This window comes from Sceloporus undulatus, chromosome 5 (assembly GCF_019175285.1).
Source record: "Sceloporus undulatus isolate JIND9_A2432 ecotype Alabama chromosome 5, SceUnd_v1.1, whole genome shotgun sequence".
NCBI lineage: Eukaryota > Metazoa > Chordata > Lepidosauria > Squamata > Phrynosomatidae > Sceloporus > Sceloporus undulatus.
Genome location: NC_056526.1, coordinates 28,854,274 through 28,881,223, shown reverse-complemented (window position 1 = coordinate 28,881,223; position 26,950 = coordinate 28,854,274). Strand labels below are relative to the sequence as shown.

General features: G+C 38.3%; 1 protein-coding gene across 2 annotated transcripts in view; it reads left to right on the top strand.

Moving 5' to 3' along the window:
- Window positions 1–26,950, top strand: part of SLC41A2 (solute carrier family 41 member 2) — a 45,369-nt gene continuing 18,419 nt past the window's right edge. Inside the window, exons 1-8 of one of the 2 annotated variants that reach the window (XM_042469131.1) lie at window positions 1–268; window positions 7,321–8,060; window positions 11,259–11,366; window positions 13,250–13,321; window positions 13,981–14,125; window positions 15,918–16,064; window positions 23,238–23,385; window positions 24,668–24,747. In XM_042469131.1, the coding sequence (XP_042325065.1) occupies window positions 7,503–8,060; window positions 11,259–11,366; window positions 13,250–13,321; window positions 13,981–14,125; window positions 15,918–16,064; window positions 23,238–23,385; window positions 24,668–24,747 (1,258 nt within the window). In that variant the 5' untranslated portion in view covers window positions 1–268; window positions 7,321–7,502. Of the gene's footprint in view, window positions 269–7,305; window positions 8,061–11,258; window positions 11,367–13,249; window positions 13,322–13,980; window positions 14,126–15,917; window positions 16,065–23,237; window positions 23,386–24,667; window positions 24,748–26,950 lie in introns of both variants that reach the window. The other variant, XM_042469132.1, reaches the window with a different exon arrangement.

Genomic DNA, 26,950 nt, shown 5'->3' with positions numbered 1-26,950 from the left:
CTCTTTCCAGCGGAGGCCCTGAGGAGGAGAGCCGGGGGCTGGGGCTGAGGCCTAGCCGTGGCTCCTCCGCCCCGTCCCCTCCTTGCGCCTGCTCAGAGGCCGCCGGGGAGCCCTCCCTCCCTCCCTCCCTCCTTCCCCTTCTCCAGCCCCAGGAGGAGCTATCAGCGGAGGCTCTGAGGAGCCGGGAAGAAGGCGGAGGCCTCCGACCCAGGATGGAGAGCCCTGGAGGCGGGAGGCTGGGGCCCACCCCTCCGCCATCATCGCCCAGGTAGGCCCCCAGGAGGAGAGGGAAGAGGAGGAGCGGGGCGTCAGGGGCTTTCCTCGCCCTCCTTCTCCTCCTCCTTGTTGTTGTTGTTTCCCGACTTATGGCGACCCTACATGGCCAGCTTTGTTTATCGATTCATTCATTGGTATTTGTTTTTAACCCTCAAAATACAACACAGAGAGAAGGATCGGAGTGGAGCCCTTGGATGGGCAACGATAGAATGATCATAATGTAAAGTGCTGTGCAGACCTTACAGCGCTCTATAAGTCAATGGTAATATAATAGCAATAATAATAATAATAATAATAATAATAGCTATTTCCTGATGGGAAATGTGGGCAACAGCGTTTGGATTTTATTACGCCGCCTTTCTCCCAGAAACGGACCCAAGTGGCTCACAGATAAAGCATTCCAGCAAAGCATGTTACAGTACTGCAATGAAACAGCTTTCTTCGGAGGGGGCTTTGCCATTATTGCCCTCCTCTCTGAGGCTGAGAGAGTGTGACTGGCCCAAGGTCAGGGTCTTTAACCTGGCCAGCCATGGGTTTCACAAGGATCCGAACCCTGGTCTCCAGAGTCATAGTCCAAAGCTCAGACTACTACTACTAGTAGTACTACTACACCAAGCTGGCTCTAAAAAGATAGAGTTGTTGGTGTTGTGTGCTTTCAAGTCGTTTCTGATTTATGGTGACTCTATTGTAGGGTTTGGCCAGCTTTCTTCACAGAAGGGGTTTGCCGTTATTTGCCACCCTCGCTGAGGCTGAGAGAGTGTGACCTGCACCCAGTGGGTTTTAAAATGACTAAGTTGGGATTCGAACCCTGGTCTCCAGTCATAGTCCAACGCTCAAACTACTATACCAAGCTGGCTTTAAAAAGGTCAATTTGTTTTTGCTGCGTGCCTTCAAGTCTTTTTTTGACTTATGGCATCTCTGTAGTGGGCTTTTCTTGACCACTTTTCTTCGGAGGGCCTTGCCATGGCCATCCTCTGAGGCTGAGAGAGTGTGACTTTTTACGTGGCTGAGCCAGGGTTTGGGCTGAATCCGCACTGCAGAAATAATCCAGGTTGACTCGCTTTAACTGTCATGGCTAATGCTGTTGAATTCTGGGATTTGTAGCTTTGTGAGACATTTAACCTGCTCTATCAGAGTGCTCTGATGCCACAACAAACTACAGTTCCCACGATTCCATAGCATTGAGCCACAGCAGTTAGGCCAGTGTCAAACTGGGTTATTTCTGTAGTGTGGATGCAGCCTCGAACCGTGGTTTCGTAGGCAGCATCCTCACTGCAGAAATAATCCAGTTTGATACCACTTTGTCTGGCTCTGTGCCATGGGATTCTGGGAACTGTCATATTTCTGAGACATTTAGCCTTCTCTCTGAGAGTGATGGTGCCACAATAAATGACAGTCCCAGGATTCCATAACACTGAGCCATGGCATTTAAAGTGGTGTCAAACTGCATTATTTCTGCAGGGCAGATGCAACCAATATCTGGGAATTGTAGTTTTGTGAGACATTTAGCCTTCTCTCTGAGTGCTCTCTGGTGCCACAGCAAACTACAGTCCCCGGGATTCCATAGCATGGAGTCATGGCAGTTAAAGTGGTGTCAAACTGGACTATTTCTGCAGTGAGGATGCAGCTTCAGTGTCCTAATCTGACACCCAAATCCCACTGGCCCTCTCCTCATCTTTACTGGCCCCCTTTCCTCTCTTCCTCACCCACTGTATAAAACAATTCAGGCCAAAGAGTAAATGGCTTTTCCTCGACCTCACTGTCTCCTCATCTCCTTCGGCCCCTTGCAATAATAGGAATGGATGCTCTTCAGCTCCACCTTTCTGATATCAAATAAATGTATCCCTGCCCCATCCTTGGGGCTTGAGGTGGAATAAATTGTGGGAGATGTGGCAGAACCAATGTGACGTAGTGATTTCAGAGATGGATTACAACTCTCAATTGTAGCTCCTCTACTGGGTGACCCTGGGAAAGTCATATTCTTTCAGCCTCAGGGGAAGGCCATGGCAAACCTCCTCTGAACAAATCTTGCCAACAAAAAACCCCTTAGGGTCTCCATAAGTTGGAAATGAGTTGAAGGCACACAACACACACAGCCAGCGTGGTGCAGTTGTTAGAGCATTGGACTGTGACTCTGGAGAGCAGGGTTCGAATCTCAGCTCAGCCATGAAAGTAAGGACTGGGTGACCTTGGGCAAGTCACACTCTCTCAGCCTCAGAGGATGGCCATGGCAAACCCCCTCTGAAGAAACATGCCAAGAAAACCCCATGATAGGTTCATTATAGGGTCACTATAAGTCGGAAACAATTTGAAGGTACACAACAACAGTATTTAAACAAATTTAATGCCAATTCTCCCCACCCCCCTTCGTGGCCTTCAAAATCTTAGAAAAGAAACTCTTACCTCTGTGCGCTAGCAATGTCGGAAATGGTCCACGCTTTCAAATATTATAATTTAGGATGAATTATATCCCTGTAAATAGTTTGACAGTTGTAGTAATAACTCACAATTGTTCTTTGAAATCTTACCTGGAAGGTGGTTTGGAAAAGTTCATTGCTGATGTACACTTGGCTCATTCAAAAAAGTGGTAGTGGTGGCAGTGGGAGAAATCTACCTGAAATACTCGCCATCTGAGCACAACTGAATTATATATTATATATTTGTAATGTGAATACCATGTATATGATTATGTACAAAGTCTACCCTGTATTTTAAAGTATCATTAATGTTGTTAACTGCTTTTGAGTCAACTTTGATTCCTGGTGACCCTGGGAATGAGAATATCCATGATCCCTCTCCATGTGGTTAATGCCTGCATTCATAAGAGCTGTACATGTGTGGAAGTTGGGGCTGGAATCAGCAGGCATGGTTTCAGCCCTCCATCTATTGATTCTTTTGGCTTACAATTCAGAGTTAACATTTTAAGGTTAAGGTATAGACAGGTATAAACAACATATTTTGACCTGAACTGTTAGTCACATCTAAAGCAGGCTGACTGAATCAATGGGAACTAAGTCCAAAGTTATGTAAGTTGCATTTATTCAATGGGTCTGTTCTACATGAGATACAGTTGGATTTATATAATTTTAAACAAGAAGAACAAGAAGTTTATGAGAGGGAAGAAAGACTGCTTGCCTAATATCTAAGCAAACTATTTCCCTGAAAAACTGATTATTGATTTCCCATAGTGCTTTTGTGACACTGAGCAAATGCAGAAACCATTATGAGATACTTTAGCTGATTTGACAGGTGCAAGACCAGACTAGTAGTCTCAGACTGAGGAAAACACTTTGTCTTTAAATATGTTTATGCTTATGCCTTATGAAATTCATGGAATTGCCATAGGTCAACAGGTGACTTGAAGGCTCTCTCTCTCTGATGCGCGCACACACACACAATTTCCTTTTCACGTTTTTGGTATCACTGACTCCCAACAGTTAAATTTGAAGTCCCTCTCAGTAACATACTCATATTTATTTAATAGACTGAGAATATGGCTTTGTGAAAGCTAAAGGAAATAGTGTGGCATTTGCAGAACATTCCAGTGAACAGGTTTTTAAAGTGGTTTTGCAAGTTCTCATCACTTCACTGATCAAGCGAAGTAGCTTTCTGGCAGAATGTAAAGCATGTATATTCTGAGGATGTAATACTTCAGTACTGTGAAGAGATGTTTTTAACATTTTGTTTATAGGCATGAATTCTTCCACAAAGATATACATAACATTGTAGCTTGAGTTATAAAATGTTACAACATGTATAAAAAGTTACAGCAATGCTTAACTAATTAACCCTAGCTGTGTTTTTGGTTCAGCTGTGTTTCATGTTTTTTTAAACAAGTGACTGTAGTCTCCCTACTCTTTCCATGTGATTTCTACTTCTGGTACTAAAGTTTCGTTTAAAGAAGTAAAGCCCACATTGACTTCATTAGTTGAGGCATGCCTATATTATTGGACCAGAATGCAAATCTGGTGCACCCTTAAACTTTAATGCATCTCCTCAATATGACTACAGATATTGGGGAGATGCACTAAAGTTTAAGGGTGTACCAGATCTGCATTCTTGTCCAATTATATAGGTATGCCTCAACTAATGAAGTCACTGTGTTCCTGGGCTTTACTTCTTTAAAAGAAACTTTAGTACCAGAAATAGAAATCACATGGGAAGAGTAGGGAAAGGTTCCTACACCACAATGAAGAAGAGCAGTTCAACACATTTTTGCACACCTTTTATTTAAAACTAACATTGTGCACAAGTGAAATGAAACAAGCAGGTAAAGTAAGCCTTGCATAAGTAAACAAAACCATTCTGAATCTCCTAGAGACCACTAGAAAGCTGCTTCCAAATTGTTTTGATTTTTTTTTGTTCATCAGCCTCCACTTTTCTTATATCTATTTTGCTAACCAAACTTATCTGTATGCATCTATGCTTTTTCAACATGCTAGGTAGTTGGTGTGGCAGTCTAATGTGCTTTTCTCCTTTCTTTCTGTTTTGCTCTTCAGGGCAGTTCAGTAAATCATTCTAGGGACAACTATTTACCTTGACTGTTGTATGTAAGCACCCATAGTTACATTAGGATCATCCAAAGTAGAATCCCAGTCTTGCCCAGTTCAAGCTTTATTGCATTTTTTACTGCATACATGCAGCAAATACGGTACTGAAAGTCTGTCTTTCTCCAGTCATCCTTCGTCATCTTCCCAACGCCATTGCTTCCAATAAGTAAATAGAAAAGTAGGGCTGGGCTGGCTTGCCATAAAAAGACTCTGTAAAAAGCAGCTTCTTTGTCCGAGGCTTTGTTAACTAAGGTATGTTAGTACTGCATTTCATTTTGTTATATCATTTGATACCCCCATAAGCACAAGCTGCTGCAAGAACGCCAACAGTCTTACTGGCTGATGCTGGAACTGAGTCTCTGGGCACTAGTCTTCTTAAGCTCTTTCCTTTGGTGTGCACTGTGTTGCAGGATTATATAGCAAAGCTCTGACCTTAAGTGTATTTATTTAGGAGGAAATCTGTGCATTATGAACTTGATGCATTTCAATATTATGTGGATAGTATATAGGGATAATTTCGGTATCTTTTGCAAATGCCATCTCCTCCCCCCACCAGAAATTATGAGAAATAAAAACTGTCTTTTCCCAAGAAACTGACTATATACCAAAATTATGAATAATTTCAAAATGTCAGATTGTTCTTCCACATTATTATTTGTGGCAAATATATGCAAAATATGTAATTAAATCCCAAACTATCCTGTCTTGTGCTGCACAAGTCATTCAGAAGACATTTCAGATTTTCATCCCCCTCTTACATTTGTATGATCTTAGCAATATTTCCCTGACTCTTGCCAAAACTATTTTAGATCATGTTATTATCGTCTGTGTGTTCAAACTGAGAAAGTGAATATTAGCTGCTATATATATTGTTGTTTTGTGCCTTCAAGTCATTTCTGACTTATGACGACCCTAAGGCGATCCTATCATGAGGTTTTCTTGTCAAGATTTTTTCAGAGGAGGTTTGCCATTGCCATCCCCTGAGATTGAGAGTATGTGACTACACACACACATACACTCCTACCCTTAAGCTATGGTCCAGCTTTAATTACTGTATAATATTAGACTTTATACTAGCACTTGGTATGCAATACAATTCCAGAAGAAGCATCAATATTGCAGAAACAGTGACAGAAAAGACATCTACTACAGCAAGAAAATGGCCACTTCTACAGGCAAGCATGGATACCAGCTCACCTGAGTTCCTATGAGGTGGACAGAGTCCAGAGAAGTGGCTTTACCTCCATGTCAGGTGGCATGTCCTGACTTTCCATGGCCTGTGGAACTCCTGCTGGCTCTTGGGTGATGCCACCTAGCTTGGAAATCACTTCGCTGGCTGGGTTGTCAGAGAACAAGACTTGATGGGTGAAGACAAACTGGAGGGGTTAAGTTCCCTCTGTGCAGAACATAAAACCATTCCCTGCCATTTCAGTCTTTGCACTACCATGGACAGCTCAAGAAATGGTGATCCTGTAGTGCTCTGTGGTGACTGGAGAACTGTGTAAAGGGTTGTATGTTTGTAGGATCTTATAACCCACCAATCTTGGAGTTTTCTTGCCAAAGGCATTCTGGAACTGATGGTTAGGCAGGCCCCCTCTCGTCTCTCCTGCCATAAAACATCTTTTTATTTCAGCAGACATTTGATGATTGACAAGTTATGGAGAAACATTTTCTAATGGGGCATAAGTTATGATATTCTGTCCTTATTGTTATTTGTTTTTAAACGATTTCATACTAAATATAAGTCTCTTCCCTCTGCTTCACCAGACTCTCCACCTGTAACTAACAAAGTTGTGGCCATTTCACTCCACCAATAGTTCATGTATGAAAGTTCTTTTTACCCTTGAATTCCACTTCCTTTTATCACTAGTGTCAGAATCCACCTTCAGTTGGGCATTCAGAGCCACCAATGAAGAAAACTGTACCCCACCCACCCCACCTCCACTCATTATATCACTTGTGACAATTCCCCATCATTGCTAATACAATGACAAGAGTACCATGATAGTGCCCTCTCCCACACACAAAACATTATCATGCTTCTGGAAAGTAGAATTTCTCCACCAAATGCCAGAGCTCAGTTGGTTATGCAGAAAACATTTGTAAAGCAAGGACCATAAGGGCTTCTCACAACGCAAATGGAAGCATAGGTAGTTCCAGAACAAACTGTTTGCCAGAGCAAATTTTGAGGGGAGTTCTGTAGTCATGGGGGTTCAGTGGGCTTGATTTCTGGAGTGTGTGTGTTTCTCAGCTGGGTTTTTTTGTACTACTGGTATTGCGCTATGATGATAATAGAATTAATTGTATCTTATATTGAAGGAAGAGGAACAGACTTCTTATTTACTGTCTTCTTATTTTATTGTCCAGGGGATATAATGGCAGTGTAATGATATAATTTTGCACTGTTAGTATATCAGCAAAAGAATAAGAAACAAAAATGTTTAGAAGCAGAAATAAACAGTTATTTAAACATTTTTAGTATGTTGTTTTTCAGACCAAAGCATTGCTGTGGGATTATTCAAGATGAAAGGTTAGTGAAAAGAAAACCTTCTACATAACAGTTTAGGAAAGTGATCAGTTGTACCAGACTGAAGATTTGTGTGTAAATCGTTCATATCTGCAAATTAGCTTCCTTGGGACCTTCAGTGAGCATCAGAACAATATTTCTGAAACAGCATGACTAATTGTAAAGGAAGATCTGTCAGCAAGAAAATAAATGAGAAAGCCTATCATGGAGAAGGATTTGTAAATTGGACTATAAATCTAAATACAATTCAGTCTGACAAGTTCTTGAACCTGCTGTTGAGTATGGTTCCAATTGTTTACCACAAAAACCAGGAAGAGAGACATAAGAAAGTAAATGGTGTCTGGCAAGATGGATTACAACCATCAGGGCACAGTTTCAGTGTTAGAACTGATCAGCACATGGATTATCATCACTTTTCGGAATCAAATTTTCATCATGGTAGTAATGGACATAATTCATCAAGCTGTAGTCCAAAGTATGATAACTTTGCAAGCTATAATTATTCAGACGGAATTGACTCATCAGAAACAGATGCTATGCTGCAGGACAACAGTGCATCTAGTGATGGTGATGAAGACACCATTGTGGAAGGGACCAGAAGACAGCCAAAAGAATCAAGTAGCATTATGGCACTGCAGATACTAGTTCCATTTTTGCTAGCAGGATTTGGAACAGTGTCAGCTGGGATGGTTCTGGATATAGTTCAGGTTGGTATTTGCCTATTATAGTATTTCCTATACACACTCTGATTCTTTTTGTTGCAGTTGAACATGGCTCATTGCTTGGTCTTCTGCTTTAAGCATGAAGAAATGTTTCTGTTTATCTTTACATTTCTTTTAGAGTGTATGTAAAGCTATTTACTTTACATACTTTCTTCCAAGAAGAAATAATCTTTTCTTGAAGAGGGGTTTCCCCTTGCCCCATCTCTACTCTTTCAAATTCATATATGGCTTTAGCTTCACAAAAGACCTTTACTACCACTCTCATTCTTTTGGTAGATCTTATTAAACTTAAAAAAAAATGTCTTTTGTTAAATCTTAATTGAGTGTCTTTTACAAGGCATTTGTAATTTAAACACTTTAAAATGTGATTTAAACACTTTAAAAATACATTATTCAATTAATTATTTACTATTGTTGAGGGAAATGAAATCCTGATTGCCATAATACCCAGTCCAGAACCAAATATTCTTCATGACTGGCTAGGAAACGTGTCTATAATATTTGGTTTTGAATTGGGCTTTATGACAGTCATAACACTTAAATATCTAGGTTTTATGTTAGATATCTCCCTGTAGCCTGCCATCATACTTGATATCACATTTCAGTGTTATTTTATTTTCAGTTAAGCAGAATCTAGGCTGAAAGAGAGGCTTGAAAAAGTTATTCCCATGCTTGTTATGGCTGTTCTGTTAATATTCTTGAGCTATATAATAATATTTTACTTACATAGATTTAAATAATCTTGATTCCTCATTTGCTCCAATCAGAAGATCAGTTTTTGTGTCATCAAGATGGAGCTGAATTTTTTGTTCAGCGAAGGATCTAAAATGTTACTAGTAGAAGTCTTAATCAATGAAGAACTTTATGTTCTTATGAGGTAAAACGCAAAGAGTTAAATTCAGGGGCGTAGTTAAGGGAGAAGAATGAGGACATTGCCCCCCTCATAAGAGTTCTGACCCCCTTGAAATTTTTTTAAATCGCCAAATATCTAGCATTGAAATAACTGAAAAACTTCAGTTGAGCATTCAGAAATAGAATAGAGGCATTCAAAGAAAAGGAGGAGGCAAAACTACCAGGTGAATGTGGACACAGTAACTGTTAAAGAGTTCTGGGTACAAAATATTTTCACTGTCATAGTGGTTGTCCACATGGTCCAAATGGCCTGGGTTCCTCTCCCCTGATCTCATATCACCTAGTGTAGAGGATGCAGGCCAAAATCCCCAGTGTATGATCAGATCTGATCCTGCCTGTGCAAACAACAATCCAGAAGATCTGGTCTGACCATTTTGGGTGCTTTGGATTTTGTTTGAAAAACAAATAAGGACAAGAATTTTCAAAGTAAGATGAAATTGTAATGTTTTAGCAGGAAAAGAGAACTGCATTATCTCAGTTGCCAGGATCTTTTATTTCTTCTAAAATATTCATATTCATATTTCAAACTCCTCAGTTTTGCCAGTAGGAAACTGAATTAAGGTATGTTGTTTTATTTATTATGATAAATGACTAATAGCTTTTAAAACGGATGCTTGTATTGTCAGTTTGGGGCAACAAGTGAAAAGTTCCTAGCTTTCAGAAAAAAATATTTCAGAAAAGTATCCTCTTTGAAGAAACTTATATGTTGTGTGGGTTTCCAAACCAATACAAATAACTGCACTAGTTCTTTTCTGCTTAAATATATCACCTCCCAGTATTCTGCTAGCATTTCCTTCTTCATAGTTGTATGCTCTGAAAGAAAAGGTGCAAAAAGAAAGAACATTGGACTGAAGGAAAATTGGGAACTGTGCAATCATCCCTATGACCCTTATTGCACTAGAAAAGAAAGCTGAAATGGAGCTGGAGAGTTGTGCCTTTCTCTGTGCCTTACTACATGATATCATAGTGCTTTGTCAAAGCAAGCCTTTTATCTAACTGAAAAAAAACCTGTTTCACAAAAGACACACTTTGATGACTCTCTCCTATGGGAAGTGAACTGAAGCACTACTGATATCATGCAGTAAGGCTCAGAGAAAGCTGCTATCCTCTGGCTCTGTTTTGGCTTTCTTTTCTAGTGTGAAAAGGTCCTATGTGTTGTTGGATTACAGTTCCTAGGATTCCTTACCAATGGCTGCTGAAAAGTTTCATTTCAACAGTATGTGAAAGGCTACATAATTCTGTACTTCTATACTTCAAGCCTAAATCCAGTTGCTAATCTTAAATAGGACAGATGCATTGAATCAATGGAATTTACAGAAATGTTGACTTCTTATTCAGTAATTCATTAAGTGATCTACCCTGAAAAAAATGAATAAAGCTTTTACGTTATTGTTACCCTTGTTTGTGTATCAGTAGTTTGGATTTTCAATTGTGACTCAAACTTCATTCTTTACCTAGCTTGTTTCTGTCAAAACTCTCTGAAACATTTATACCTGCAAAACTCAAAGTCTGAAAGATCATGATATATGAACTAATTTATATGGCCATATAATAAAAAAGCTCTTCATTAATCTGAGATTTCCCGATTTTTAGGTTGCCTGATTCTCTTTAGCTGTTAAATGCTGTTAAATGCTCAGCCCAAAGATAATCAGATAATCCATGAGCAGCAAAAAAGGCAAAGATACTGCTGTATTACAAGTACCACTGTGGTCAATCAGAGCAACAGCAATTCATTTACTGAACTGGATGACATTAACAGTCTTTGGGCTTTGACTGTACTAGTTAGGTGAAACTAGCAGAGGAAACAACCTTTTCTTTTATGATAGTCTGTCATGACTCATCATAACAGTGTTTCTTATTGTTGAAGTACAGTTGGTCCTCTCTAGTCATAGATTTTGCATCTATGATTTCCAGAATCCATGTCTTGAAAATAACCCCCTTCCCCCAAAAATTCCAAAAAGGAAACCTTGTAATTTTATACAAGGGACACCATTTTACTATGCCATTGTATATAATGGGACTTGAGCATCCACAGATTTTGGTATCTATTGGTTGTCCTGGAACCAAACTGCAGTAGATACCAAGGGCCCATTATACTGAAATGCTTTCTAATCTTAAATATTTTATATACTAAAACATTTTAGAACATTTTATTTCATTGAAAAAAACATATTTATGTTTTTCATTTGTTAAATAGCATTGGGAATTTTAAAACACTTTATTTCATTTTTTAAAAAAATATATATTTTATGTTTTTCATTTGTTAAATAGCATTGGGAAGTGTTCAAAAATATAACGGAAGTTTTCATCTTGGTTCCTGCACTGCTTGGATTGAAGGGGAACCTGGAAATGACTTTGGCATCCCGACTATCTACAGCTGTAAGTATCTGCAGCACTCGGCGGCTGTAGTAATTTATAATGTCCATTACTCATCACATTTTTTGAGTTTGAAGGAAAATATATACCATCTGGCAATGATTATTCAGTGCTAAAGGAACACTTGACACACATATGATGAGGTAACGTTTTGCCACAATACATTTGTTAGTCTTTAAGGTGTCACAGAACCTTAGGAGAACTGCTTGTAGTCTCTGGAAAGAAAGGAGGGAGAAGCAGAACTGGTTTCTTTCATATTCCAATATCTTTACTGGCCGTTTTTCGTCAATTCTCAGAGACAAACATTATCTGACTGGTGAACAGATTGGCATGCGAACTTTACACCCCTCACCATAGTACATTACACCCAGACTGCAGTGTTTGCATGCCAGCCAAACATATATTTTCCTTACCTGCTACTTCCATTTCAAGATGAAGGGGAGGAATAGTAAGAGGATTCTTCTCTAATCTTTTTCTCTTCCCCTTTCTCTTTAAATCTTTTAAATCTTTTCCTTCAAACATCACTCTCAAGGGATGCGGTAGCTCAAATGGTTAAGATGCTGACTCTGCAGATTACAAGACTGGCAGTTTGAGGCCCAGGTGCTGCATGATGGGGTGAGCTCCCATCACCAGTCCCAGCTTTTACCAACCTAGCAGTTCGAAAGCATGCCAATGCAAGTAGATTAATAGGTACCACTCTTGTGGGAAGGTAAACAGCGTTCTGTGCAATCATGTTGGCCACATGATCACAAAGTAGTCTCTGACAATGCTGGCTCTATGTCTTAGTAATGGAGATGAGCACTACCCCTGTGGTCAGACATGACTTGACAAACTTGTCAATTGAGAATACCTTTACCTTTATTGCATCACTTCATTTGTGAATTGACATTTTTGCACTGTAACACTATAACTCTTATTTTTTTTAAAAAAATATTATAGAGTGGAGAACATTTGCCCTTGAAACCACAGAACTGTACTCCAAGCTATACCAGCATACTACGACCCCAGTTTAAAAGAACCTTTGGGAAAGCTATAGTTGAGACCCAAGAAATTGCTACATCCAATGACAAACTCCATAAAGAATAGAAAAGAGTACACTGATGTAACATGAGTGGGTGTAGAGGCAGCAACAACTATCAGGACCTGTCAAATGCCAAGGGGTTTCCTAATATATGTGCGCGTGTGCACGCACACACACTCAAAACAAAACAAAGCAAAACAACCCACTCAGAAAAATGTGCAGATCCCCCCCCCCAAAAAAAAAATCTTTGGGACCAGCCAAACTCTCACCCACCCTGTCTCCCAGGAAAGAGGAAAAAATATTTCCTCATATGCCACATGCAGATCCACATGATCCAAAGCCATCCTTGTTCCTGGCGAGAAATTCAACAGAGCAGAAGGCAGTATAATATTGCTACATTTATATTCTGAAATCAGCAGAATTGTCTTTCATTTTTGTTTCTCTTCTTTTCTCCATCTGCAAAGCTGTATCAGTTCAAGGAATCTGTTAGGTAAATGGAAATCTCAAAGAATAGTTACAGAATATTATATAATCCCCAGTAAAGTCTTATATAGTAAAAAAAAAAGCTTCTTGTTTTATAAGCATTTCAGAAATAACCATTTAATAAGGGCTAGGTTGGCAATATATGACCCACTAATACTCTGCAACTCCTTGCTCTCTTCAAGCCATTTCAGATTGCTAGAATTTGGTCATTTGCTTCAGTTTCTCAGAACAGATGTCATATAAGCCTTACACACTCTTAAACAAGTCTGATGACATAAGCATAAAGCATTCATTACCTGAAATCATTTATCAGTTTCCATAACAAGTATCAAGGCAGTGTATTAAGATTTTGCTGTTAAAAATGCATTGTTTCTTTTTATAGGTAAATATTGGGAAAATGGATTCACCAATTGAGAAGTGGAATCTAATAATTGGTAATTTGGCTCTAAAACAGGTAAGAACATAAAAAATGACATTGTAAATTAGTGCAGCTTTATTACAGAAACTTATTCACAAAGTTGTTAATACTTGAAAGAAATACTGTATGCGTGAACTGAATTTTTATAGGATTTTGAGAGTTTACATAATTGGAAATATAATCAGGCTTGAGGCATTTTTCTCCAACCACAGGTTTACACAACATTTTGTGGAACATGTGGACATCCTGCCAACTAGTATTCATTTAGTATCAGAGTACAGTGAGCCCTCCTCATTTTCTAGGGTTAGGGATACAGGACCCCTGAGAAAGTGGGAAAACTGCAAATAAGAAACCGCTATTTTTTTTTTACCTGAAACAACATATGTGTAGGAATCTCTAGGTCCTCTAGTACATCTCTACATTGAACATCTACCAAAGGTTGACAAAAGAATTGTGATGGAGGACCTATAAATTCCAGAGAACTGTTCTTTCAGGGAGTCTCTATGTCCTTCAGCCCAGCTTCTGACAAAGGTTGGCCTAGGGTCATGCTAGAGGACCTAGAGATTCCTAGAAAAAACATTAATCAAATCTGTGAATAATCAGATCTGCAGAAGTCAAGGCTGCAGATGTGGAGGGATGACTGTATTTGTATAGAGGTAAACCTTTCTAATGATGAATATTTTTTATATTTGTAGGTACAAGCAACAGTCGTTGGGTTTTTGGCAGCTGTGGCAGCAGTTATATTAGGCTGGATTCCTGAGGGAAAATACCGCCTTGATCACTCAGTCCTTTTGTGTTCTAGCAGTGTAGCAACAGCCTTCATAGCATCCCTTTTACAGGGTAAAAAATCACATTGTAAATCTTTCTTAAATGTAAAGACCATTAATGATAACATTACAAATATGTTGTAACTTAAAGCTAGCACAATTCTAAGATCCACAGTCAGTTTTATTCTGTACATGTTCTGGGTGGCAGAGGTACATACCAAAAGATAAAGGTATATTCCAGACAGAGTTCAAGTCATTCCCATTTCAAACAATAAATCTATTGTGGCATAGGCTACTTTATGTTTGCTGTAGTATTCCCTTTTGCTGGCTTAGCATATTTGTACTTCAAAAAAGTAACTATTTAATGTTCTATGTACTTTATTAATATTAGATTAAAATATTTTCATGAAATGGCTTGAAAAATAACTGATCATAGACTGTTTAGAAAATATGTATGATGCATCTTGACTGAAATAATCCAGTTATTAGGCAGTTGTGTAAAATAGAGCTAAAGACCTTTATTTAAAAAAACACTTTAAAAATCACATAGCTCATAAGCTTTTAAAATTATTTTACTTATTAAAATGTAAATAAAAAGCAAAATAATATCAGTATAATACTAAAATATTTCAGAAGTCTTTTCACAAAGGGGTTTTTGAATTATAAGATATAGAACACAGTTTAAACCCAACTTTACATTTGTACCCCTTTTTCTTCCTTTTAGCAGCCTTCCTCACAATCCAAAAGCCAGCTCTAGAGGATTTCCAAGGCTTCCAGAGCTGGGTTTAGGGGTGCAGAGGAGGCTGCTATACAGAAGGAGGTTTGACCCTCACATTCCTTGAGTCCTGGAATCAGCTTTTTTGCTAGCAGAAGTCTGTTTAAAATGTTTTAAATTATTTTTAACCTGTTCAGAATTATCTTTCTGCTTTAACAATTCATGAATTGTTGGTAGAAAAATAACATCTTGACATTTGTACAGGCCATGGATTAAATTTAATTCAACAATAATAAATGGAAGTACAGTTAAACTGGATCTGCATATAAGAATGTTTGTTTAATAAGTAATCCAAATTTTGCTAAGGTGCTTTCTGTGTTTTATTGTGTTTAATTTATACTTCTTTAAAAAATGAAGTTATTTTGAAGGTTTGCTTTGCATTAACTGCTTTAATCAGTAGAGTTGCTTTTAGTGAGGAAGAAGCAAATTAACTAAGGCAGGATACAAACCGCCATATAGTACGTATACAATACGTACAAGATGGCGGCGCCCCTTCCACATGGGCGCCGCCATCTTTACGTACTGGACGCATAGCGTCCAGATGTGTCGCGGCGCCTATGACGTCGTGAATGCGCCAGCGGCGCCTCGCGACGTCATAGAGGCGCCGCAAAAAGAAGCTCCGAAATGGAGCTTCTTTTTTGCTCCGCGCGGGAGCCGCGCGGTTTGGCTGCTGCGGCTCCCGCGCGGAGCAAATGGCACCGGCAGGAGACCGCCTCAAAGCGGTGGTCTGTATCCCACCCATAACACACTACTGAGCTGAACGTGGAGGAGGAGAATATCTGAGTTTTTTTAAAGCTTCCCTCAGCCCGAACAGGCAGGCCAAAATAAAGCTGCTTCAGGTCACTTTGGAGATATGCCATTTAAATGACACATGCATCTTTAGAGGCCAGAAGCTGTGTCAAAGCTACGCTCCAGTTCTTAGGACTGGAGCGTAGCTTTGATGCAGCTTCCAGCCTGTTAGGATGCATGTATCATTTAAATAGCATACCTCCAAAGTGACCGAAGCAGCTTTATTTTGGACTATCTGTTTGGGCCAACTGTTTGGAACTGTACCATGAGATTGACATTTCCTTTCTGATGATGACTATAGGAATAATAATGGTTGGAGTTATTGTTGGCTCTAAGAAGACTGGCATAAATCCTGACAATGTTGCAACACCTATTGCAGCAAGCTTTGGAGACCTTATCACTCTTGCCATACTTGCTTGGATAAGTCAGGGTCTTTATGATTGCCTTGGTGAGTATTCTTTCCTTCACAGGATTTGTGGTGAATTATTTATTGTATTTGCAATCGGACTATTTTTCTACAATGAATACAAAAGCCTAAAGCAGCATGGAATTTTTATTTGCTGAGAATGAACAGATACAGGGGGGAAAAATAAGGAAGACATAGAAAGAACAGCACACAGATCATTTGCATGAATATTCACAAAACAATAATTGCCCCCAACACAGACTTTAAAGAATCTGATATTTGAGGCAAATCCTGTCAATCAAAGAGCAACCTTGTCATTTGGCAAATAAGTCACTCAGGAAAATATTGCAAACCAAACATCACCTTGCAAAGACAAGTGGCTATCAAGCAACATGCGTTGCAGTTAAGGAGAATAACAATTTTAGAGACAATATTGACACAGTACCAGATATTCCTGAGTAAATTAGCCTCCACAGCCAAGTTAGAAATCCTAGGTTCAGGTGCAAATACACTTCTTTACTGAATTTATTTTTTGTTTCTGTAATCAGTGTTATCAGTGCTCATGCAGTATGTCTTGGAATGAACATAGACTTGATATTATTACATCACTAAATATCAAATTTTGATTCAAAGGCTGATCTCCATGTCATGTTTACTTTCTGTTTTTTTTAAAAAATGGTTTTAAAACAATATTTTATTCAGTTACATTTATTCAGATTATATGCTGAAAATATGGGAATGCACATACGTTACTGTGCTGCTGCTGTTTGTGCTAAGATACTCCTGCAGATCAGAAAAGAGCAAATGAGAGAAAAACAATTCTGCATGCCAGGCTTTACATGATATTTTTAATGACAACAACTGTTCTTTGTGTATGCATTTGCATGTGGAGCAGGTATAAGTAAACAGTCATACAGAGGAATTCAACATCTGTTAGTAACTAGATAAGAAGTCTGTTCTAGACACCTTGCTCCTCCTCCAGCTCTTTTCCTTGCTTCTTCTCTATACTTTCATCAGTTTTCTCTTCACCTTAACTCAAATGTTCAATACAGTGACTTCTTTGGTGTTAGATATCCAAATAATTAATTGAAAGATGACAGACACAATTTCTTAATACAAGTCTGCCTTATTTTACAAGATTCTGCCTGCCCACATTTGAAAGTCCTTAACATGGTCTAATGCATGCAGATATAGGAGAAAAGTAAACACAGTACATTGGGATCAGCAGCTGCTGCAAAGCAAATAAGTTGTAAATGATGTAAATAGAAATGCACAAAGTACATGTTAAACTGCATTACCAGGTTGCAAGTCCCCATTCCAGTATTCTACTTGTTCATGCCAGTTAAGGCCTTATTTAAACTAGAGATATAAAACAAATATGCTTTCCAAATTAATTATCAAAGTTAGCAGTCTTTGAGGCAAGCAGGTACTAATTAGGTAAATAGTTGGGAAGTTGGCAGGCCATAAGATTGGTTAATAAATGAGTACAAGAGCATTTCAGTGTTTATACAAGTCCAAATTGCTGAGCTACATCACAGGCAGAACTCGAATTAATATATGTGTATGTACACACACACATGAATTTAATAATATACATTCCATCCTGTAACAGAATTCTCAGAGCAACTAATAATAGTAAGTTATCAAATTTAAAATTTGTAACAAACAGGTAAAAGTACAAAACTACATAAAACCCACAAGTAACAGAAAATAACACTGGTTTAAATAAAGATATATTCAAGGGCTTGGGAGAATGCAATGGTCCTTATTTTCTGCCATGTGGAAATAAAAAAAGATTTCTGGCAAGCCTCTAGATAGAGCACATCCCAAATGTCTGGTGGATCCCACACTGTGGGATCCACTGTAGACCTGGTTTTCTGTTCAGGGCAGGATGATGGTGATCTGGGTGTAGAGGAACTCTCTGTAGAGTTCTTCTGCAGACCACCCTCTGTGGTCACCCTACTACCTGGTAGGGTTTAGACTCACTAGGACCTGGAGCCTCTGCAGGGTTAGGGAGCTGATTAAGATGGTCATCCCTAGGCTTTTTGTGGAGTTCCCTGTTGCCTTGGCAGGTGATCCTGTCTTAGCCCTGGCTGATCTTTGGAATAGGGAAATGGCCAGAGAGGTGGTCATGATTGCCCCTAATCATTTTCTTCCTCAAAGTGGAGCTAGGTGAGCCCTCTGGTTCACTAGGGAGTTGACAGTGATGAAATGAATAGAACAAAAATGAGAACATCAAACAGAAAACTTGTAGTGAGTCTATATGAACTCAAGGTAGGCACTGTTGGAAAGCCTATGCCATGACAGTGGTGGCAGAAAAGAAATAATTCTTCTCTGCTTACATGTGCACAGTGTAGTCCAGTGGAGTTCTCTTGAGTGGTCAGAGCCTTTTACACCCCCCCCCCAGAGCAGTGTGTTGATCACTCAGAAGCCTGCTGTGAAGAATTTGATCAACATTGCAGATTAATTTACTCAGATCTGCTTTGACTGCTGTAGTTGATACAGTTGCAATGGATGTACTCTTGGTTCTCTCCCATGTCATTGAGTATGTTTTGGTTTGTGCATCCTGAAGATGTGGACAGGATCCTTGGAGAGGTGGGAACCACAATATATATATAGGACCACTGCCCTTCCTGGCTTGTAAAATCAGCTGTGGGGTGGCACTGGCTGAGTGGGCAGAGGCAGTGGTGAATGCCACATTGCAGCAGTGCAGTTTCATGCTGTCTAAAAGAGGCTTTGGTGAAGCCTTCACTGGAAAAAAAAATCTCCCTGAACACAAAGGAACTAAATAACTACAAGCCAGTTTTCAACATCCTCTTTTTGGCCAGTGCTCTGGATCACATTGTGACCTTCCAGCTCCTGGAGTTTCTGAACAGAATGGATTATCTAGATCCATTTCATTCTGGCTTCAGGCCTGACTGCCTTTGGAAACTGTTCAAAAACTTCAGCATGTGGAAAGTGCTACAGTGAGGCTGCTGACTGGGATTGGTTATAGGAAACACGGAACTCTTGATTAAATACCTTCCCTGGCTACCATTCCATTTCCAGGAAGAATTCAAAGGGCTGGTTATGACCTTTAAAGCCTAAATAGCTTGGGTCCAGACCATCTGAAAGCCTGTATCTACCTATTTAGGCCTGCCTGAGTTTCAAGATATTTGAGGTAGGCTATCACCACAATCACAGGCACATTTGGTGAGGCTACAGCAGAGAGCCTTCTCAGTAGCTGCCCACAGGTTGTGGAATTCTCTTCAAGGAGAGACTTCGCTAGTCCCTGTCTCCTTTCCTTCTGCTAGCATAAACACCTTTTTATTCAGGCAGGCCTTTGGCTCATAATTCATGTGGCAGAGGGTGCTTTTAATGGGACTGTGATTTTATCCTTTTTTATTATGCTTTAAGTCTGTTTAAAACTATTTTAACTTTATTTTTTAAAAATAATTGTGTGTGTAGATATGTGTGTGTTGTACTACTACTGCTATTAATAATAATAATAATAAAAACTTTATTTATATACCGCTTTTCCGCAGTGATCAAAGTGGTTCACACTAGTATCAAATATACATACATCGAATAAAATTACACATTATGTTAATTACAAAATAAATAGAACCACGAACACATATGTAATTAAATAAACTTCCTTAAAATCACATGTATGAACATTAATAACATGTCAGTCATAAAAGCATCTTCAACAGGGAATAATTTCTACAAGGGGTCAGAAGGATATGCAGACTGGAAAAGATGGGTCTTTACTTAAAGGCATCTAAAGAAGAGCACAGCCTTATCTCCTCTGGGAGCTTGTTCCAGTATGTGGGAGCTACAGATGAAAATGCTTTTTGGCGAGTTGATGCCAGTCTCGTCTTAGGATGTTGAAGTAAGCATTTTCCTGTAGTTCTGAGAGTGCGGGGCGGATTGTATGCGGAGAGGCATTCCCTCAAGTAACATGGACCCAAGCCATGTAGGGCTTTAAAGGTAATGACCAACACTTTGTATTGAGCCCTTGTTCTCTAGCTGTACCTTGTTTTTAATTTGATATAAACCTCCTTAGGTCCCATGCAAGGAGAAAGGCAGAAGACACACACACACACACACACACACACACACCCCAATATGACATTCCATAGCTGAGGCACCACCACTGATAAATCCTCTCCCAAAGCCACTTGTAGCAGGTGGGGGCACGCTGAAAAGGCCTCTCAAGAAGGTTTCAAATATGATGGGACTATATTAAAAGAATAGCTCACCTGGAACCTCATTAGCCCATTCAGGTTTCCTGAGATGTACTGATGTGATAGCTATAATGCCATCTTCTGGGCATCTACAGTGGTAGTGTGTAGTCCGGCTGCTATACTGGCTCAAAAAAAAACAACGGATACACTTTCTGGGTCTTTCAATACAGTTCCTTTGGTTGACTCTTGGCTCTTAAATTAATTATCTAGCTAATATTTTCCATGTACCATTAGTAGCATTTGGAGAACATTTGGAGTAAGAGTTTAAATAGTCCTGATTATTTCCCCCCCTCAGCCCCCATTATCTCATTCTATATTCATGTTAAAAGTTGTTTTCTGTAATAACATGTAGAATACTTTGGAACACCAGAGGGCTCTGTTGGGCTGCAGTTTGAGATCTTTTTGGAACTGAATTCAAAGACATAGGTTAGTCTGGAAAATCAGTCTCAAAGGTGCTACAAAATCCCTTTGCTTTTTGGAAGCTAGTATACAAATATATTCAAAGAATGCCTAATTTTTAGTATTAAAATTAATGGGAATGACAAGTTAAATGCATCTGGGAAGTAATTTGAGCACATGAAAGAAAAAGAAAGAAAGAAAGAAAGAAAGTAAATTGGTAAACCTGAAAGTACTCAACCCACACTCATTTGATACTTTTGATTTTTTCATCAGCTTTAACAGAAACAGAAAGCATTCTGTTGAGTGTATATGAAAAATAATAATCTGAATTGAATTTAAAGTGACATCTTTTACTTTGAATTATGTTTGAAAACTGTATTTACTGTGTTTTATTAGAAAACTGATAGAACCTTTGGTGTATTTTCATCATTGTATCCCTGGAGCTATTAATAAGTCTGTATTAAAGTGTTGTCAGTTTATATTGGTTCAGGTTTACAGATTATCGATTTATGAACAAATAATAGTTATAATATTTTCATAAAGTTTTAACTCTCACTTTCTTATTTTCCTTTCTACATACTTCTCTTGCTTTCTACATATCATGTTGCATCTTCCTTTCTACATGTCCTTGTCTTCTTGTCTTCTATTCTACATATCTTGTCTTTCCTTCTTTTCTACATGTTTGATCTTGTCTTCTTCACTACATATTGTGCCTTGTCTTCCTTTTTACATATTTTGAGAAATTTTATCAAGAGCTTTCCAACCTGTGATTATTAGTTTTGTGCATTTATACTTATTTCAAAATTAGATAGTAGGGAATAAAAGCTGTCCCATGCTATATGATAAAAGGGTATTTTTTGTGTAATTTCATAGAAGAATGGTGCTTGAAAACTTCTGTGGATCCAAAATGTTACAGCCAGACTTCTGACTGGGTCTGGTTGCTGGAATCATATAACTCACTCTTTAGAACAGCTTTACCGGCTATTGTTGTGTTTTGAGGCAGAATTCAAAGTGATGAGTGTGGCCTTTAAAGCCCTATATGACTTGGGTCTGGAATGGAGGTTCTTCACTTCCCCCATCCTGTCATGTCCTTAGGGCAGTGGTTCTCAACCTGTGCTCTGAAGAGCCTTTTGGGGAACGCATACAGTTCCCAGGTGCTCCACGGCCACTCCAGGAAAACTACAGTGTATCCATCTCTTCCCCCCCCCTCCCCATAACACTACTCCTAAATACCATTAACTTTTATGACATAGGGTAGTCCTCTTAGGGGCTCCACCATAGAAAATGATTCTAAAAGGGCTCCATGAGTCAAAGAAAGGTTGGGAACTCCAACCTTAGGGTATTAAATATATTGACTTCAGTATGTAAGTACATGCCTGAGTTTAGGGATGTGGTACTCTTTCTTTTGCTCCCAAGCTTTCATAAGAGTAAGGGAATATATACGTCCCTATGATCCAAAGGAAGACTTTGATGTTCATTCTCTTGCAGGGTGAATGGAAGACTGCATAATGTGTTGTCTGCTTAACAGTCTTTCTGTGCACCTTCCTTTCCTCCCACAATCACTTTGAGATTGCAGAACTATTTTGCTTCCGTGTCCAGCTTCCACACTGTTTGCTGGAAACAGAGATGATTGCCATCATAGGCTTTGCTGTCAATGCATTTGTTCAGGTTCTACATAGACCAGCCTGTAGCTTGTTTCATCTCCCATTGCTACTATTTTATTCTACCAGGAAACTTGCTTAATTATGAATAGACTTAGTTGAGTAACTTAATTCACTAGTGCAGTTTTACAATATATTAATTAAACAAGTCACATAAATAGAACTCATTGTGGTTCAGAGAAATGGATTTATGGAGAGAAATAAACTGAGCAATCTTGATATGTGGGTTCTCTTTCTTCTATAGTTATATAAAAAGGGGAGAAGGAAAAGTAGGGAGAGTAACAACAAAGCAAATATTGTTTTTAAGTCTTCTAAAATAGAAAGCAATTCGTTACTGTGTTTTATTTTTTCTCATTGGAATAATTAGTTTAGCTCTCTTAGTGAGCAGATGAAAATGGATTCCTGCAAAGCAATCAGACAATCCATAAAATAATCCATTGACCTTCTTTATACTAAAATGTTTTGCAAATCATCCTTGTTATTACTAGAATCACATTTTAGCATTACTGGAATGAAATTAGAGGTGCAAGAATATTAGTGCCAATAATATTTCATGTTAATATCACACATTCATTTTTTTAATTAATATCATTATTTGAAAAATACACTTTATAATCTCAGAATGGTTGTGAAAGCTAACAATTCTAAATATAGTGATATTTATTAATGCATTATTTTGGACTTACGCTATCTTCAGCTGCTAGAAAGGGGCAAGAATGCTTATTTGGAAACCTATTAAGTGACATATCTGTAATTATTGAGGCAGAAAATAATATTCTTGAGATTTAACATCCTAAACTTTCTTGCAGATTACTTCTTGGATGTGATTAATGTCAATAGGAATTGTTTCCTAAGTATAATATTTCTATATAATATATCATAAAATTACAACAATAAATAACAGTAAAATGATGTTTTTATTGCAGAGAAATATTATTATATATCTCCTTTAGTTGGTACCTTTTTCTTGGCTCTGACTCCTATGTGGATTGTAATTGCTGCGAAACATCCAGCTACAAGAACTGTTCTCCATTCAGGCTGGGAACCTGTTATAACTGCTATGGTCATAAGCAGGTAAGTAGCTTCCATCACAGCTGAGCAGAGGAAAAAATGTTTAGAAAAGGACACAGTACACATATAAGCATGCTTTAAATAGGCATGGCAGCTGGCTAAATGGTTAAGACACTTCCTAAAAGTACACATTCATATTTCTATGTATGATGGAACATTCACGCACCTCTCCAACAACAAGAAATTTGTTTTCTTGTTTATACTGTTATTATCTTTGTTTATATAAAATAATTCTAAACTGCCTTTCATCTAGGGCTACTTCCTCACACTGCAGAAATAATGCCGTTTGATGCCACTTTAACTGCCATGGCTTAATGCTATGAAATTCTGGGAATAGCAGTTTGTTGTGGTACCAGAGTTCTCTAAATGAGAAGGCTAAATATCTCACAAAACTACAATTCCCAGAATTCCATAGCATTGTACCATGGCAGTTAAAGTGATGTCACATTGTATTATTTCTGCAGTGTGGATGCAGCCCAGATGAATTTGGGGATGATGTACAAAGACATAAATAAAGTTAGCCATTCTACATTTTGATAATATGAATACAATTAAACATAAATAAGTATTTCAATAAAGAAGAGACAGATGAAACTATAAAAAGCACAAAACGTGAAGAAGCAATATTACTGTTTAATGTAATTTGGATTTTTAAAAAAGTCTTAACCTGGTGTTGAAAATATTATAATGCCACTTCGAGATGTAATTCTTTGGGGAGGGTGTTCAAGAATCATGACCCCATGGCAGAAAGGCACATAACATACAAGGTCCCCTATAGAAAATCTTAAGATGAAGGCAGCAGCTTTTCAGCAAAGGTACTTTTTGACATATTTGGATCTCAAGCTGCTTAGATCTTTAGATATCATGACTATGTCCATTCAGATACACACATGTTAGTTTGAGTGGCTGTACATTCTATTTTGAGGTCTGTATATAGTCATCATACCAGTGATATTAGCTAGCTTCTTCTATAATTAACTATAATTAAATGGTGAATCTGAATTTGCTGGATTTTAGGACTTGATATGGGGGATGTTACAGTTATGATAATTAAGTGTTTGTTCAAACTGATCTCTTGTAGATCATACAAACTGATGTTAATGCTAAGAATATATCCTATTTTTGTTAGATTAAGTTCTGGGAACAATATGTATTTCACACAGCAAAATACAAGGTAGAAACCTCAGGTAGAAAGCAGATTCTTTCTGAAAAACACACAACTGTTCTGAAATCTGAATAATTTTTCATTCCTTTTGATTCTATTTGAAAACTTTTTCTTTTTCAGTATTGGTGGCCTTATTCTGGATACAACAGTATCAGATCCTAATTTAGTTGGGATTGTTGTTTACACTCCAGTAATAAATGGTAAGGCAAACTCAGGATTTCTTATAACTGCTGTAGCTCAATATATGCAGGTTAGATAAATTATTATTCCAGACCAAACCAAAACAAAAGTGGATGAGTATCTGTTACTGTAATGTCACACTATAATTTTAGAGTACAAACAATTCCTGAGTTTCTGTTGTGTCTAAGGGAAAAGATAAATATACCTTCAGGGTATGAGTGCAAATGAAGAAAGAATATTTTTAAAACTATCATGGTTGGTATTATAGTTTCTTGGAATAAATTTTAATATGTTCTCTTCAAAATATGTACTTATATCCAGGTAAAGATGTACGTAGGCAGAAATAGCCTACATGTTATTGCAGTGTCTCCATTTCATGAACATTACAATAGTGAAAATGTCTAATCAGCTCTACAGTGCACTGAATCATCTATTTGGATGATACCATATTCAGTTTCCAATTGCCTTCCATGTACAGTTTATTAGCTCACAGTATGAGAGAACAGAGATTTGGTGCAGATCTGCAAATATAGTTGATCAATGAATCAATTTCATTTATTTTCTGCAGACATACACAAACCTGCATGTATGCATTTGAATGCTACTAGAAATTTTACAAATATTAACTTACAGGTGTTCTCAAGAAATTTGCTGCCGAATGAATTCCATTAGCCTGCATGTACTATGCTGCACTGGTGCCTCAAAGTGTTAAAATATTAGACAGACCATTTGTCAAGCCAACATCTTTGGTTTCCAAGTGGGTATAGAGTTGTTGTCATTGAGTGCCTTTAAGTCATTTTCAACTTATGATGACCCTGGAGAGACAGCATCATGTAGTGGTTTGAACATTGGACTACAAATCTAGAGGTCGTGGTTCCATTCCTTGCTAAGCCATGGAAATCCAGTGTGTGACCTTGGGTGAGTCACACACTCTCAGGGTCAGGAAACCTGTTATAGGTTCATCTTAGGATCATCATGAGTCAGAAATGACTTGAAGGCACACAGCAGCAACAACAAAAGTGACCCTATATCAAAGGGTTTTCTTGGCAAGATTTGTTCAGAGGAGCTTTGCCTTTACCTTTTTTTCTGAGGCTAGGAAACCCAGTGGGTTTCCATGGCCAAACAGAGATTCAGACTTTGGTCTCCAAAGTTTCAGTCCAGCTCTCAAATTGCTACACCATGCTGGCTCTCTGGTACAGATTACCTTCAGTAAAATACATCACCCTATCCATGTAAATTGTAGTTTAATAAATTGTAGTTTACTGTGGCACCAGAACTCTCTGACAGAGAAGGCTAATTGTCCCACAAAACTACAGTTACCAGAATTAAATGAGCCAGGGCAGTTAAAGCCGGCCCAAACTGGATTATTTCTGCAGTGTGTTTCGGACCAAAGTCTCTTATTGCAACACCTTTCTAAAATTAAAGGGTCAACATACATACTACATCAAATACATAAAGTGTTTCTCAATTGGCAATACATGTGCTTACTTTTCACTTTAAAGTTTAGGGGTTTTATTGTTTTTTAAAAATAAAACCCCTAAACTTTAAAGTGAAAAGTAAGCATATGTATTGCCAGTATAGGTCAGGAGCATTGCTTAAGCCAGGATTCCCCTCCTCTGTTTTCGACCCATGTCTGATGGTGGGGAGAAGAAAGAGAGGTGACATAACAGCCATCTTAAATACCGGTCTGTGAGAGGATGTCATGTAGAAAATGGGGTGAGATTGTTTTTTGCTCCTCCAGTGATAAGAACAGAAACCAATTTGATTCAAATTATAGTCAGCCCTGCATATCCATGGATTCAACCATCCACAGCTTGAAAATATTTTTAAAATATATAAATTTCAAAAAGCAAACCTGATTTTGCCATTTTATATAAGGGGCACTATATTACTGTGCCACTGTATTTAATGGTACAAGCATCCATGGGTGGTTGTGGGACCAAAACCCAACAGATATCCAGCCCACTATACAATAAAACAGATTCTGCCTAAATATTAGAAAGAATGTCTTGACACTTAAGATCTGTTTAAGAGTAGAATAGACTGCTGGGGTGGATTGGACTCTCTTTCTTTGGAGGTCTTTAAACAGAGGTTGTAAAGATGTCTTTCAGGAGCACTTTGTTGTGTATTCCTGCATGGCCCCTTCCAACTCTTAGTTTTTTATGATTCTATTATACTGGTAGATAAAAAAGCAGATGGGAAATATTTTTTACATTCCCTTCC